Source organism: Podarcis pityusensis, assembly GCF_964106645.2.
Source record: "Podarcis pityusensis genome assembly, chromosome: 2".
Lineage (NCBI taxonomy): Eukaryota > Metazoa > Chordata > Lepidosauria > Squamata > Lacertidae > Podarcis > Podarcis pityusensis.
The window spans coordinates 86173434-86190782 of NC_138029.1; the positions used below are offsets into that span (position 1 = coordinate 86173434).

The following is a 17349-nucleotide window of genomic DNA, read 5'->3' on the forward strand; positions in this document are numbered from 1 at the left end:
CGGAAGCTGTCACGCAGAGAGTCCAGAAGACGTGTTTCCGTTAAGGAGCTTTTATGTTGGAAGCGATTCCGAAAGCAACCACTGTCGGAATCTGCCAGCGACTGACGGAGCCATGTTTAAGGGGCTCCGTTACAGACAGAGGTTTGCAAACTTGACCAAACTCTGAGGGACTAGGATTTTACACACAAGCAGCTCATCGTCCCATCACAGCATTCCGACAGTCTCCGTGAGCAGCTTGTGCAGGAGAAGGCATCATGAGCAACCCAGCCGGAACCGGAGAAGCAGGAGCTGGAGCGGGTCCAAGCCTGGAAGAAAGGTACCGGGTGTTGGAGGTCCAGCTAGCGCTGCAGACGGCGAGGCTTGAGGAGAGGAGGGCTCAGGATGCAGACAAAAAGGGGAAAGACACCCAGCTCGTCAGAAAGGTACCAGGATTGGTGCAGAAGTTTGGGGGGGAGCCCAAAGACTATCATGGCTTTCGGACAGAGATGCAATATGCCCTCAATCTGCAGTTTGATGAATTCCCTGACGAGGAATCACGAGTGGCTTTCGTGATTGGGCATCTTGAAAAGGGGGCGAGAGACTGGGTTAGACCCCTGATGGCAGCGAATAGTGACGTCCTAAAGGACACGATGAAGTTCTTTCGCGCCATGGATCTGATGTTTTCCAGCGATATTGAACAGGGAGTGGTCCGCAGACAGTTAATGGCTTGCAAACAGGGGAGCCGATCTGTCCGTGAGTACTGGACTGAGTTCACCATGTTGATCCATAAATTGGGGTGGGATCTATCGGCGGAACCCATTCAAATGCTCTTTGAAGAAGGGCTTTCTTCGGCTGTGAAAGACGAACTTTCCCGGGCGCCCAGGGCGGAGTCTATGGACCAGCTGACCAAATCAGCGCTGACCATAGGAGCGCGCCAGGAGGCGAGAGCATTGGAGAGGCGGGAAGGGAAGGGGGAACGTTGGAAGGAGTTCCGCATTCCAGACATTCCAGAGCCAACTTTCCCGCCGGCAGAGCCGATGGAAATCGGAACAGCGCGCGCAGTTTCAAAGCCCAGTGAGGGGGGAAAGAAGGAGGGAAAAGGCGCCCGGAAATGCTATCTCTGCCAACAGCCAGGTCACTTTGCCAGAGTCTGCCCCCAGAGGAAGGAATGGCAAGGGATGGTAGGAGCTGTGGAGGGAAGAGAGGAAGAAATACCGAAGCAAGTAAAAGCCAACGCCTGGCTGCCACCGTCGGGGCACAGCAGCCAGGCCAAAGAGCAGTGAAAGTGCCCACGCCAGAACCTCCTAAACCCGCCCTAGTGATAGAAGTGGCGCTAGAGCTGCCAAACGGACACCCTCTAAAGATAAAGGCGCTGTTGGACTCAGGCAGCTCCTGCAATTTCATGAGCAAAGAGTTTGCAGCTGAACACCAGATACAGACGATCCCTTTAAGCAACCCCCTGCAGGTGACCACGATCGATGGCAGGGAGCTGTTGGGAGGAGAAGTCAGCTTGCAGACCGTCCCAATGATAATGAAGGTGGCAAGGCACACCGAACTGATAGCGTTTAATGTGGCCACCTTGGGAGGAGCTCCCATTATATTGGGGATGAGCTGGCTAGCGTTACATGATCCGCTGGTGGGCTGGCATCAGAGAGTGGTTTCTTTTGGTTCAGCACATTGCTTAGAACACTGCAAAGAGGGAAAGGGTTTGGCAGGGGCCCAAGCCACCCTAGCAGGGACTGAAGTAACGGAGAACGTGAAGGTACCACGACAATACGCAGATCTCCGCGACGTCTTCAGCGAAAGGGAAGCTGACCAACTACCCCCGCATAGACCCTTTGACTGTCAAATCAATTTACTCCCTGGGGCACAGCTCCCTGTAGGCAAGCTGTACGCCATGTCAGACAGAGAGATGCAGGAGCTAAGAGAGTTCATTGACAAGAACCTGAAGAGAGGGTTCATCAGAGAGTCCAGGGCGGTGGGGGGCAGCCCAGTGTTTTTTGTGGATAAAAAAAACACGAACAAGCCGAGGCTTGTGTGTGACTTCAGGGCCTTAAATGCAGTGTCAGAACCAGTGGCTTTCCCTATGCCCAGGATTGACGACATTTTGACAAGGGTCAGGAAGGGAAAGATTTTTACTAAACTGGACCTAAGGGGGGCGTACAACCTGATACGAATAAGGAAGGGGGATGAATGGAAAACCACCATGTTCACCCCTTTGGGGGCATTTGAATATTTAGTTATGCCCTTCGGCCTACAAGGAGGCTCCGCGTGCTTTCAATCGTTTATGAACCACGTCCTGGGGCCTTTGCTTTACAAGAATTGTGTGGCCTTCTTAGACGACGTGTTGGTGTATTCTGAGAATGAGGAGCAGCATGTGAGAGACGTCAGAGAAGTGTTGAGCAGGCTGCAAGCCAACCAGCTGTGGGTGAAACTGGAGAAGTGTCAGTTTCATACCAAGGAGGTGGAATTCCTGGGGTATCGCCTGTCAGACAAGGGATTGGCCATGGATCCCGGCAAGGTCCAGGCGGTGCTGGAATGGAAAACACCCAAAACAAGGAAGGATGTGCAGAGGTTCCTAGGATTTGGGAACTTCTATCGTAAGTTCATCCGAAACTTTGCCCACCTGACGGCGCCCATTACGGACTGTCTCAGCAGTAAGAAGAAGTTCGTTTGGACTGAGGAGGCGGAGCGAGCATTTGAGGAACTAAAAAGGGCCTTCGCCTCGGAACAACAACTCCTGCATGTGGATTTACAAAAACCGATGAGAGTGGAAACTGACGCATCAGACAGAGCGATTGGGGCGGTGCTTCTGCAGCCAGGGAAGGAGGAGTCAGAGTGGAGACCGTGTGCCTTTTTTTCGCGAAAGCTGAACAAATCCGAGAGGAACTACACGGTGTATGACCGAGAACTACTAGCCATTCATGAGGCGTTCCGGAGATGGAGGCACCTGCTAATTGGCGCACAACATAAGGTGCAAGTGTGCACTGACCACAAGAACCTAGAGTATTGGAGGACGGCACGAGTGCTCAACCAACGGCAAGTGAGATGGGCCCAGGAGTTCTCCAAATTTAACTTTGAGATTTGTTACGTGCCAGGCCCAGAGAACATTAGGGCGGACGCTCTCTCACGCAAACCTGAATATTTGGAGGGGGAGGGAGCACCCGAAGAGAGACATGTCATTCCAGAGGACCGCTGGGTGTGTGGGGCGGCATTGGTGGGACAAAGAGAACTGGTAGAGGAAACAGAGAATGATGAATACGCCCAGAATAAGCTCAGAGGTCTTAGGGGTGAGGGAGAGGAACCAGGGGGTTTCGAGGAAAGAAATGGAGCTTTGTATTACAAAGGGGCACTGTATATCCCTGAAGGAGACTTAAGGGGGAGGGTACTCAAGCAGTTGCACGACAGCCCCACGGCGGGGCATTTTGGACAACACAAAACCATGTGGTTGGTCACCAGGGAATTTTGGTGGCCTAAGGTGAGGGAAGATGTACGGGAGTATGTAAGAGGGTGTGAGCAATGCCAGCGAGCCAAAGGGGAGAGGCGGGCACCGGCGGGGCTATTAGAACCCTTACCAACCCCAGAACGACCTTGGGAGGCAGTGTCGATAGATTTTATGACTGATCTGCCGAAGTCCAAGGGGAAAACAGCCATCATGGTGGTGGTAGACCTACTAACAAAGATGTGCCACTTTGTAGCCTGCTCGCATGCAGTCACGGCGGAAGAGACAGCGAAGTTATTTGTAGAACACATTTTTAGGTTGCACGGGGTGCCATTGAGGGTGGTCTCAGACCGAGGAAAACAATTTACTTCCAGGTTCTGGAGGAAGCTCATGAGCTTACTGCAGGTGGAGGTCAACTTTTCGACTGCCCGGCACCCTGAAACCAACGGGCAGGCGGAAAGAGCAAACGGTGTCCTCCAGCAATACCTGAGGTGTTATGTCAATGACAGAGAGAATGACTGGGTAGAAAAGTTGGCGCTGGCGGAATTTGCCTACAACAATGCCGAGAATGTGTCCACAGGGATGAGCCCCTTCTTGGCTAATTATGGGTGTCATCCCAGGGCTTTCCCAGGGGGAGAAGGGGAGAGATGGAGCGTCCCGGCAGCCGAGCATTTTGTAGAAGAAATGGAAGCAATCCATCGTCAGCTCCAACTCAACTTAGAAAGGGCGAAGGAAGAATACAAGAGGCAGGCAGACAAGAACCGAAGGGAAGGTGAAACCATAAGGGTGGGAGATAGGGTGTGGCTGTCAACCCAAGGGTTGCCGTTCAAAGGAGGTTGTAAGAAATTAAGACCCAGGAGATTGGGTCCCTTTGAGGTCATTCAACAGGTCAACCCAGTGGCTTTCAGGCTCCGGTTACCCAACCACATGAAACTGCACCCAGTATTTCACAGGTCGTTACTGTCACCGTATGAGGGGGGACGAGAAGGGATGGCCACTCGGGGACCGGTCATAGAAGAAAGGGAATGCAGCAGCCATGTGGCAGAAATCCTCGACGCCAGGTGGAAGGGGGATCAGGTGGAGTATTTGGTAGCGTGGGAAGGAGAACCGGAGTCAGAAAACACTTGGGTAATGGCAGAAGATATCAATGACGAGGTATTGATAGAAACGTTCCATCAAAGGTTCCCAAGGAAACCTCAGCCTGTGGAGAGGTTCCGGAGGGAATACTTTGGGACCACCGATGAGGAGGAGGAGTTGGAAGGATTCTCGGACTCGGAAGGGGAAGGGGAGATGGACTCTGAGGAGGAGGAGTACTTCGAGACCAGGAACCGCAACAGGTGGAGAGAAGTGTTTGGGACATCGGAAGATGAAGGAAGTTCATTCCGGGGTTTTGCCTCCTCACCGCCCGTAGAGGAGGGGGCGAGAGGGGATGAAGGGGGCCCTGGAGGGGAGGTGGATGTCAGGGAACTGCCATCGGAAGGAAGGGAAGTGAAAGGGCTCACACAGGTTGGGAGAGACTCAGCAGCTGAAGAGGGAACCAGTAGGGGGAGAGGAGCTGAGCTGAGGGAAAGTGAGCTGGAGGGATGGCTCAGAGACACTTCCAGCGAAAACAGTGGGGAGGTTTCAGGACCTCCTGTAGGGACACCCACTCCTCGCCGGAAGCTGTCACGCAGAGAGTCCAGAAGACGTGTTTCCGTTAAGGAGCTTTTATGTTGGAAGCGATTCCGAAAGCAACCACTGTCGGAATCTGCCAGCGACTGACGGAGCCATGTTTAAGGGGCTCCGTTACAGACAGAGGTTTGCAAACTTGACCAAACTCTGAGGGACTAGGATTTTACACACAAGCAGCTCATCGTCCCATCACACTTCCCTAAACAGGGCTGCCTTCAGATGTCTTCTAAAATTCGGATAGTTGTTCATTTCCTTGACATCTGAAGGGAGGGCATTCCACAGGGAGAGTGCTTCTACCGAGAAGGCCCTCTGCCTGGTTCCCTGTAACCTCAATTCTCGCATTGAGGGAACCGCCAGAAGGCCCTTGGCGCTGGACCTCAGTGTCAGGGCTGGACGATGGGGAGCAAGACGCTCCTTTAAGTATACTGGACCGAGGCCATTTAGGGATTTAAATGTCAGCACTAACACTTTGAATTGTGCTCGGAAACGCACTGAGAGCCAATGAAGATCCTTTAGGACCGGTGTTACATGGTCCCGGTGTCCACTCCCAGTCACCAGGCTAGCTGCTGCATTCTGGATTAGTTGTAGTTTCTGGGTCACTTTCAATGGTAGCCCCACGTAAAGCACATTGCAGTAGTCCAAGTGGGAGATAACCAGAGCATACACCACTCTGGCGAGACAGTCTGCAGACAGGTAGGGTCTCAACCTGCGTACCAGATGGAGCTGGTAGACAGCTGCCCTGGACACAGAACTGACCTGCGCCTCCATGGACAGCTGCGAGTCCAAAATGACTCGGAGGCTGCACACATGGTCCTTCAGGGGCACAGTTACCCTGTTCAGAACCAGGGAGTCCCCCACATCTGCCCATCCCATCCCCCCAAAACAGTACTTCTGTCTTGTCAGGATTCAATCTCAGTCTGTTTTATGACTTCATTATGAAAATGTTGCCCTCAAATGTGAAAAATAGAGTTATACACAGTGGCGCCAATTCAATGCCTAAATGTCATTTTAAAGTGGAGCTGTGTGACCCAGTCCTTTTCATATCTACTCTGAAGCAGGCTCCACTATAGTTAGTAGAACTTACTCTCAAGTAAGTGTATATAACAGTGTGGTGTTCTGCACTTCAGCAGTGTGATTAATATCCCAGCCCTGAAATCCCATTGATGTGGATGAAGCTCTGTCCATTGTGGGAGCTCTGATTTTCAGTCATATTCCTCCAATCACAAGATGCAGAATTCTACTTGAGAAAAAGAAAGAAGACAGCAGCTGAGATTTTTAGAATATAACCTAGCCCTGACCTTCATAATATGCCATGGCGACAGCATATAGCCTGGGATATTAGAATGAAATCTTAGTAGATTAAAGGGGTTTTAGCTGATGAGTTGGGCAGCTTCACCTGATTAATCAATCAGTTACCCAACTGTAAATAATTATCTGTACATCTGGGGGCAGAGAAGAACAGCACATAAGAGTCTTGATTTTTGCTGCTGTTATTAACCCAGATAGAATTCTCATACCTATTGGAGAGTAATAAAACAATATTAGAAACAAGAGAGACAAAAAAATATTATCTAGTTCAAAACCCTGAAACCAGGCAGAACCATCCCTTCTCAGATCAGCGTGTTCAATCCACAGTATGCCACAGGCTTCTTCCAGAGCATGTGGCTGCAGAATACTCAACTAGTGAGCCCAGTCAGGTACAAGTAAAATCCCCCTCCCAACATTTTGCTGTACCTTATTATTATTATTATTATTATTATTATTATTCTCCCACTTCAGCTTCTGCCATTTCCTGCACACACTTCCTTCTCTGTTGTCCTTCCTTGTGTTTAAGGGAGACCCTAGAAAGCCTAAGAACAACAGTCTTGGATCAGACTGAGGACGCATCTAGTGCATCCTGGCTGTAAGCCAATCCCTGTGGCATCACATCGTTCTTTAGCCTTGGTGGGACTAGTAAAAACAAACAGAAATTATACCATGATTGCAGATGGAGAGCTGTACATGCATGGACAAAGGCCATGCAGTAGGAAGGTTTTGAGAAGGGCAGTAGCTCAGTGGTGGAGCTCAGGCTTTGCGTGCAAAGTTTCCTGGGATCAGTCCCTTGCATCTCCAAGCTGGACTGCTGAAGAGCAGCTCACAGAACTGAACTATTTAGACCAATGCTCTGACCAGGTATAAGGTAGTTTTCCACATCTACACTGTATGATGGGTGTGGGGACCCCTTGGCCCTCCACATGTTGCAGAACTACAACTCCCATCAGCCCCAGCAAGCATGGCCACTCACCAGGGATGATGGAGGCTATAGTTCAGCAACATCTGGAGGGCCGAAGGTTTGCTGCTGTACGATAGACATGGCATAAGTATAACGGCTACAGTCCACATAGCAGAAGCAGGGAACCTGGTGCTCTACAGATGTCGTTGGACTACTGTCCCATCATCTCTGACCGCTCTGCCGACTGTGGCTTGTGAGAATTGGAGTCCAACAACACCTGGAGGTCCCCATCCACAGTACCTGTCATAGAATTATAGAATTGTAGCGTTGGAAGGAACCATGTGGGTCATATAGTCCAACCCCCTGCCATGTAGGGTTAGGCTGTGAGCATGTACTTTTAATTTATGTCAGTAAGATGTACACGAGGGATGCGGGTGGCGCTGTGGGTTAAACCACTGAGCCTAGGACTTGCCGATCAGAAGGTCGGCGTTTCGAATCCCCGCGACGAGGTGAGCTCCCGTTGCTCGGTCCCTGCTCCTGCCAACCTAGCAGTTCGAAAGCACGTCAAAGTACAAGTAGATAAATAGGTACCGCTCCGGCGGGAAGGTAAACGGCGTTTCCGTGTGCTGCTCTGGTTTGCCAGAAACGGCTTAGTCATGCTGGCCACATGACCCGGAAGCTGTACGCCGGCTCCCTCGGCCAATAAAGCGAGATGAGCGCGCAACCCCAGAGTTGGTCACGGCTGGACCTAATGGTCAGGGGTCCCTTTACCTTAAGATGTAACAACTAAGTGTGTTTCCCCCCTGAAATTTTAATGACGCTGTGTGCGCATTCTTGCACGTATTTCCCATTTTAAATTACTGGGATATATATGCATATAACTGCGGTAGTATAATCATTTCTATTACTTACATAATTACTATCATTTTCACCATTTGCCTCCCCAGTGTAAGGAAGCTGTAGGATACAGCACAGGCAGGGTTAAAATTAGAGGAGTTCATAGGATGTTGAGGCTTCTGCGCAGTGCCTTTTTAAATGTGCTATAATTTTTCTGCCTTCGATGAAAGAGAACCCCATAAAGCACAGCTCTCCTATAAATGAATAACAGCTTGAGGCTTATGCGAGAGTCGTTATTTTGGCATTGTTGTAGGTGTGCATGTATGTTTTGGTTCAGCAGTTGCCAGCTATGCTACAAATGAGGATTGATTTCCTTTTCTGTTTTCAGTTTGGGTACAGAAATGAATTCCAATGTTCCCTGATTTTTGATCCCATATTTGGGGACTTCTCCCATCTCACTGGCTGCTTGGTCTAGCTTAGTTCTATCCATCTACTGGATACTCTTAGTGCTCTTAGTCCCCCCCCCCCCCCCCCAGAATAATGAACATAGGGTAAAAGGTTACAGGATTGTTTGTGTAACCTCAGTGCAGTGCTCCATGTCAAGAACCAGTTTAAGATAATACAGTATTCATCTGTCTGTTTGTTCAATTTGCATTCCTCCCTTTTCAAGTAGATCCTTATATCTTATCCAAACATTAAACAATGCTTTCCTGACAATATGGTTTTTAAATGCTTTATGTGCTTTGACCTTATCATACCACAAGTATGCATGCCACCCAAATACATTGTTAAAACCTTCTAAGTCCAAAATGTCTGCGTTTTCCAGAAGCAGCCATTCTTTCAACCAGCAAAAAGCTGCTGATTCATAATAAAGTTTAAGGTCTGGCAGGGCAAATCCACCTCTTTCCTTTGCATCTGTTAGTATTTTAAATTTTATTCTAGGCTTCTTGCCCTGCCAGACAAATCTAGAAATATCTCTCTGCCACTTCTTGAAACAGTCCATTTTGTCCACAATTTGCAATGTTTGAAACAAAAACAACATTCTAACAACATTCTAGGCAATACATTCATTTTTATCGCAGCAATACGACCCAGCAGTGAAAGCTTCAAATTTGACCAAATTTCTAAATCTTTTTTCACTTCGGCCCAGCATTTTTCATAGTTGTCTTTAAATAAATTCCCATTTTTTGCTGTCATGTTAATCCCCAGGTATTTAACTTTCTTAACCACTGTTAAGCCTGTCTCATTCTGAAACCTCTCTCTCTCAATCGGTGTTAAATTTTTCCCTAAAACCTTGGTTTTTAACTTACTCAGTTTGAATCCTGCAACCTAACCAAATTCTTGAATCAGTTCTAAAACCCTTTTGGTACTAGATTCTGGCTCCTGTAACGTCAATACTAAGTCATCTGCAAATGCTCTCAATTTGTACTGTTTGGCTCCGACTTGTATACCTTTAACCAACTGGTCCCTTCTAATCATATTCAGCAAAACCTCCAGGACCGATATAAAAAGCAATGGGGAGATTGGGCAACCTTGTCGTGTCCCTTTTTCTATCTTAAATTCTTCCGTCACCACATTATTTACAATTAGTTTAGCCTTTTGTTCTGAATAAATTGCACTTATACCGTTTTCAAAGCCTTGGCCTACCCCCATCCCCTGTAGGTTCTTCTTCATAAAGCTCCAGGAAATATTGTCAAAAGCTTTCTCCGCGTCCACAAATATCAAAACTGCTTTAGTATTTATGTTCACTTGTAATTTTTCTAAGATGTTAATTATGTTTCTCACATTATCCGATAAGTGTCTACCCGGGAGAAAGCCTGCTTGGTCTTTATGAATCTCTTCCACTAACACTTTTTTTAGTCTTTTAGCCAGAATGTCTGCAAAAATTTTATAATCCACATTAAGCAATGAGATGGGACGGTAGTTCTTAAGTTGTGTCTTTTCAGTCACTGTTTTCGGTACAAGTGTAATACACGCTTCTTTCCACGACTCTGGTGCCCTTTTCCCATCCATTATTTCGTTACAGACTTCCTTCAAAGGTTGTACCAACCATTCTTTTAAGGATCTGTAATATTTAGAGGTCAGTCCATCCGGTCCCGGAGATTTACCTAGTTGCATATTCTGAATGGCACCTTCTATCTCCTGTTCTGTTATTTTATAGTTCAACATTGATTTACTTTCCTGAGAGATTTTTTGTAATCCATTTGTTTTCAAAAATCGATCTAGATCAATTTCTTTCTGTGGTCCTTGTGTATATAGTTGTTTGAAGTACCTCTGGAAACAATTTCTAATCTCGGCTGGGTTCTGTATATTCCTTCCTTCCACTTCTAAATTTGTAAAAAAGGAACATGCTTTTAAGACCCCAGGCTTATGCTTCTCTCTGACACTAAAACAGCAGAGTATTTCCTCATGTCATACCCCCTTTCTCAGCAGAGTCACAGAATGCAGCTGGGCAGTCAGTGCTGAAATATAGGTTTTTCATACACTGTCGTGCTTATTCTCTATGCAGTTTAAAAATGCACAACTGCCTTTCTCTTTGGAAAGAAATCAATACTTGAAATTTGATTCTTGTCACATAGGACTTCAAGATTGTGATTCGGCTGTATGCAATACCACTGTGGGAAACATTCAGTATTTATGGCCACATACATTGCTAGTTTATGTAGTGCTAAAACTGTTTTATGGCCCCAGATACCACTAGTTCAAATTTCCTAAGCTGTTCATACTGCTTTAAGTTAGCTCTGGAAAACTCAAGACTTGGAGAAATACGAATGCAGAGGTAGAAAAAAAAATGATCTTGGGTAGTCCCATACTCATGAGATATTTTGAACCTTGCACTCTGCTATGGACAATTGAACCTCTTAATTCAATAAGATTTAGCTTAAGCTGTAGCTAGGTACAGGATGGCTGCCTGAATATGTCATGTCTTAATTGGAAGCATTCCACTTTTTCCAGGCGCAAGTAATTTTGAAGCCTGCACCACATCCCTTTACCAGTTTTTCAGAATCTCAGATGTTTACGCCTCTGTCCTTCTGCACTCTCTCACTCCAGGTAGACAGATAGTGCTTTATTGACTGTATGGTGCCTTTCACAGTGAGCAGAGTTTGAAATGCATAGTCCAGCTATTTGGAGCTATGCAGCTCTCTGATGTGGGCAATCAGGAATGCTGAATAGCATCATATCACTCATTTTCTTTAACAAATCATTACTGGGACATTTAGGTTTGTGGCTATTGTTTAGGATAGCTTGTAATTTGAGCCAGAGCTCCAATTCAGATGTTGACATAGTAATCTGGTTGGTACTGCAGAACTGTTCCTCTGTAGCTGGTTCCCACATAACATAAGAATGTGTAGATACTTCCCACAACAGTGTCACCCCTCCATCCTTGCTGATGTAGAAGGTGCTCACATGACTCAGTGGGACAATGTGATCAAACTATGCATTTATTGGCTTGGGAGCCAATAGGAAGTAAGCATCTCTGTGCTCACAATGCCCCTACCGAACTTCAGGAGGGGGGGGGTTGCGGGCTCACGACTCCGCCCACACTCCCGCGGGGCTGTCCCCAGCCTCGCGGGAGCCAGGGATTCCCTCAATTTGCATCCCCACCCACCACCAGCCAATCGGCTGGCGGCGGGGGCGGGCCTTCAAGAGGCCACTTAAGGTCGGGGCAGCCCTGGGCTCGCTCCTTTTCTCTCCCTACCCGTCGAGGTTTCCCACCCACCCGCCCTTTAGGTTTGGCCTTGATTTTGCTATGGGTTTCGGCTGGTCGCCGCAAGGGGCCTGGTAGGAGTTTTTCCATTTGGCTAATTGGCTGGAATTTGAAGCCACTTGGTTTTTTCGCCTACCTCGTAGCAAAACGTCACAACTCCTGGGTTTTGGCGGTAGGCATTGGCCGGGGTATTGTCATGCAAATGAGATCGGGGGGGAGGAATCGCCATCACCTCCCCCAAGGCTTGGAGGGTAGTTCGTTAAAGGACTCCGGGGGGCGTCGCCTCGTCCGAAACCTACGGAGGCTAGGGCCTAAAGCACGCCCCCGAGCGGTAACCCCTAGGGGAGCGCCTAGGGATATGCATCTCGGGTGGCTCCCCCTGTTGGTGCTTAACCCTCACCGGTTAGACCGGTTAGTCTGGTAGGGCCAATGCCTAAAGCCAATACCACTCTTGCCTGTAATCAATAAAGTTGTGGCCATTTTCGCCCATTAACCTAAAATGCTGGTGTCCTGTGTCTTCATTTATGCCATCTGTGGAGGGGGAGGGAATAGCCACGCAATCTTGCCTTAAAGATAAATGTATGAATTGGGCCCAGATTGGCTTCTGCAGAGAACCCACACTCTCGCAAGTTAAAATGTGAGTTTGCTTCAGAATCAATCCCCAGTTTCTATTAGCTAGATTTCCACACACACCCAACATCATCTTTCTGTAGGGATTTAAATTTCAAGTGTTCACTCTGCGTATGTCAGCAATGCTATTTTAGAACTGGTCTTGTTATTGCGCTGAAACCTTTCAAGTAAAAGAGGTTCTGTAATTTTCCTCACACACCCTAACATATTCATAAGCTTAAATGATAAACGCTCTGGCCTAGCACGCCCCCCTCCCACCAACAGACTAGCTCATTAACATCCCTGTTCTGGGCATGGATTGTGTACATATATTAAGGATTGTTAGAAAGGGATTAAAAGGAAAGCAGTAATTATTATAATGCATGCATGTCAGTCTATGCTGTGGCTGGAGGATAGTTGCTATTAGCTATGAAATTTAAATGAAACCTCCAGAAACAGAGGCAGTATATCTTTGTATACCAGTTGCTGGGTCAAACATTTGGTGAGTGGCAAGGAAAGAGACTGTTGCCTTCATGTCCTACTTTTAAGCTTCTCAGAGGAATTTGACAAGCCACTGTTGGAAACTGGAGTCTTGGCTGCAACAATGGTTGACCACTGTATTTTGTAGTATTTTCCTGTGCCAGGAATGTACAGCACTGGTGTGGATATTCTTTGTGCAGTGGGACCAGTCCATGCTGTAAACTGCTTCTACATCTACACATTACAGCAGCCGTGTGTGGAGATGTGTTTTCAGCACCCTCTACGTAGTTGTTAACCAGCCCTCATTTCGAAATGAAAGGAGGCACTGAATTCCATCCTGCTTTCATCGCAATTAGTGCTGTTTCTGTTCTGCTACAGTTCGGCTCTTTCTAAAACCTATACTGTTCATCTCTCTGTCTGCTGTGGCCGAAACTAGCATAAGTAATTATGTAATTAATTTTATTGGTGTGGGAGGGGGAAATGAAGGGGGGGAAAGGAGAACTATTTCTGTAACGTTTATGGACTAAAAAAATGATAGCAAATCCTGCTTTGTATTTGCTTGTGTTGTTTCCATTCCTGACTTCAGGTGAAAGTGCAAATGGTGGCAATTTCGCTTCCCATTGGAATACTTCAGCATGCATACTCTTATCTTAGGAAGAGTAATTAAGGTGAATTAAGCATCCTTATTATTTCTTCTGGAGAATATTTGAATTATCGCTGATAAATAGGGTGGTATATAAATCCAAATAATAATAATGATGGTGATGATATAGTTTCTACACAATCCAGTTCTTCCTACAGAATCCTGTGGGCGACAGTGATGAAAAGGGTGAATGCTATGTTCGGGATCATTAGGAAATGGACTGCCGGTAAATCTGCCAATATCATAATGCAGTTATGCAAATCTCTGGTGTGACTGCATTTAGAATACTGTGCATAGTTCTGATTGCCTCAGCTCGGAAAGGATATTGTAGAATAAGAAAAGGCTCAGAAAAGCGCAATCAAATTGATCAAGAGAGAGGCAGCAACTCTCCTGTGAGGAAGTATTGCAGCATTTGGAGGTTTTTTAGTTTAGAGAAAAGGCAACTAAGAAGGGGACATGATAGAGGTGTATAAAATCATATGTGGTGTGGTAAAAGGGCATTGAGAAAAGCTTTTCTTCCACTCAGAATCCTTGAATGTTGGAATATTCAGGACAAACAAAATAAATTACTTCTTCACACAGTGGATAGTTAAACTATGAAATTTGCTACCACAAGGGATAGTGATGGTCACCAAGGTTTTAAATGAGGATTCGAGAAATTCATGGAGGATAGAGCTGTCAATGACTGCAAGCCATAATGACTATGTTCTACCTCCATAGTCAAAGGCAGCATGTCGCTGAATGCCAGTTGTTGGGGATGCAGGTGCATAGAGTGCTGTTTCACTCACATCCTTTTTTCAGACTCTCCATAGGAACCTTGGTCACTGTGAGAACAGGATGCTGGACTAAGTGGGCCTTAGGCCTGATCCAGCAATGCTGTTGTTATGTAACTCACTTAGGTTTGTGTAAGTTCACCACCTAACTAAGGATCCGTGTTAATATTTTGGATAGCCTGATAGAATTTTTAAAACCTGCTCTTTCAGTTTAGGAACTTTTCTGCCTGGTTCCCTGTGTGAAATTGTTAATTCTCATAGGAAAGTGGCAAGTTACAAGCCAAGTATAAGTGCACTTGGCAAACCTTTAAGACAGGCAATTTTTTTATTGCTCCCTTCTCCTTGGCCTGTAGCAGTGGGTTGAGCTGCCAACCATCTCTCTTAGTGCTGTGGGGAGGAAAATACCTGTTGATTTTGCCAGATCTGTTGCAAGAGGGCCAAGAACAAGCCCAGCCGGCTCCCTACCCACCTCCAGTGATTTGGCAGTCTGAAAATTGCACCACAAGGTGACTCTCCCTTCTTTCACCTCATTAGTATTACAGAAAATCCTCAAGGTAGAGTATTATTAGTGGTGGTGATGGGGAGAGATAGAAAACTCACAATTATACCATTGTGGGGATCCTTTCTCACATTAAGCCAAGCACCACTTAATTGCATTGCTTATTGGAAATTCTGACAACCGCTGCTAATACTACAGCCATGGTGTGTTATATAAAACACCTGTGCGATGTTAGTCACGTTGCTAGGTTCAGCAAAACGCCGTCCTACTCACTTGCTCAAACTTAGGCATGTTGTTGGCATATCAGTCATAAATCCATTTACTCCATTGGATTCAATGGAATTTGTTTCCAAGCCAGCATGCTTAAAACTGCAGTCTTTAGGATTTGCTGACTCCTGGCCACGTTTGTTGTTTTAATCCAGTTTATAGAAATTGCAGGTCATTCATGCAGAGCCAGTTTTCAGGCTGTGCAGAGAGCTATTTTGGCTCTGTTACTTATATGAGGGTTGTTGTTTTTTTAAAAAAAGATGTGCAAGAGAAGCCTTTCATGCTGCCTGTGCTGGTTTCTTCTTGGAACGTGTCAATTTCAGAGTTTCTTGCTAACAGAATTGTAGCATCTGGAGATGAAAATAACTGCAAAAGAAGCACTGTGGTTAGTGGGGTCTTGCAGTGTCCAAAAGATGGATGTGTTTCTTTGGCCATTCTGTAGGCCTGAGCCATCACGGTGAACACAGCCCAGCAGTGGCCTGAGAGGTGCTTAGCAACTGCCTGTTGTTGTTTTTTAAAGTCTCAGGCATGCCTAGCAAAAAACTCAGGAGCCACCAAATGTGGCTAGTGGTCTGCATTCAGTTTGGTGGGTAACAAACTGTGCAGACCTGCTTTATAGTGTTTACATTTTTCCAGATGTTTTGAATGGATGGAATGCTACTGTACTGCAGCTACCAGTGAAAAGAGAAAATTCAGTTTGTAATCAGTCAGCTCTCATGAGTCATGAAGCAGTTGTGTGGCTACTCAGGGAGATTTTAACATAAGGTTACCAGGTTTTTTTCAATGAATCTGGGGACGCTTTTCAACTTCAATGGATTTTGTATAGGGACTGATTTGTAAATCCGGGGACTGCCCCTGGGAAATGGCGACATCTGGTAGCCTTATTTTAACAACCATTACCAATACACTAATATCCCCTGTGGGGGCAAGATACCCAAGAGGGTGGTGCTTTTGAATACTTTGGGGTGAAACAGATTTCTTAGATCCACTTCGATCTGGATTCAGGCCCGAGTGTGGCACTAAAGCTGCTGTGGTTGCACCAGTGGGTAAACTCCGTTGGGAGAAAGATGGGGGAACACAACCCTGTTGATTCTCCCTGTCCTCTCAGCAGCTTTTGATTCTGTGAACCATGGTATTTTGCTTGTCCTCTTAGCAATTTTTTGATAACAGTGTCCACGGTATCATCTGGCTAACATGGGCATGGTAGCAGAATGATTCTGTTCCTACCTGTGGGGTTCGTTTCAGAAAGAAGCAGCATGGTTCTGTCTTACCTACCATCTACCACTTCGTGCTTTTTAATGAAGCAGTTTTTGGCAGACCATCAGAGGGTTTGGAGTGAGGTGTCATCGGCATACTGAGCTCAGTGTACATTCAGCTCTGTTTCTCTGTCATTGGAGGCAAGTGAGGCTGGACAAGTGCTGAACCAATGTTCAGTAGTTGGCTGGATGAGGGCCAATAAACCTGAGGGGCTGCACTTAAAAGGCTATGGGCAGGATTCAGGTAATGAATCCTGTCAGTGGAAGCCTATGCAAATACTTCTTGTGCAATAGGACATCCCCCTCTTTCCCCAGGTGATCCTCAAACACCCAGAAATTCACTCAGAGTGGGTCAGGAGAACCCCTGGAACAGCATGTTGGGGGAGCTGAGGGGGATCTTTCCATCCAACAAACAGAAATGTAATAACAGAACGATCAGCTTAGTTCCATTCCATCCTATTTCTCCAGTTATCACATGCCATGTTATCAGTTGCATTTATATTATGTATAATTTTCATTTGTAAACTGTCTTGAGATGGATTGTAATAGGTAGTATTAATATTTTTATAAATGAATAAATAAATCAGGAGGCAGGAGGGGAGCCCCTGATTATGATCTCAGTAAATGGATGGGCTGGTATAGAAGAAGGCAGTCTGGTAAATATCTGGGTCCCAGGGCTTTAAATGCTTCAAAACAGCATTTGTAAATAACAATACTGAAGCTTTTAAATCTTGCTCTTTTAAACACAGCTTGTTTGCTTTTATATTCCCTGGTTTCTAAATTGACACATTCTACTTTGATGCTCCATTTAGGGGCCTGGTGTTCGTTGCTCACGGTGCTGGAGAACACTGCTGTCGCTATGATGACTTGGCCCAGATGTTGACGGGAATCAACTTTTTTGTATTTGCCCATGACCATGGTGAGTGCCATTGAAAGAACAGTGCGTGGCTGAGATAGCAAAAGGGATGAAGT

The 17349-nt window shown here is 46.4% G+C and overlaps 1 protein-coding gene across 10 annotated transcripts in view; it reads left to right on the forward strand.

The window, feature by feature from the left end:
- MGLL (monoglyceride lipase) overlaps nucleotides 1–17349 on the forward strand; it is a 90852-nt gene that overhangs the window by 18315 nt on the left and 55188 nt on the right. For 5 of the 10 annotated variants that reach the window (XM_080996962.1, XM_080996960.1, XM_080996961.1 and 2 more), the window contains exon 3: nucleotides 17190–17296. The exons of the other annotated variants lie outside the window; for them this stretch is intronic. In XM_080996962.1, the coding sequence (XP_080853088.1) occupies nucleotides 17190–17296 (107 nt within the window). The remainder of the gene's footprint in view (nucleotides 1–17189; nucleotides 17297–17349) is intronic. 10 annotated transcript variants of the gene reach the window in all.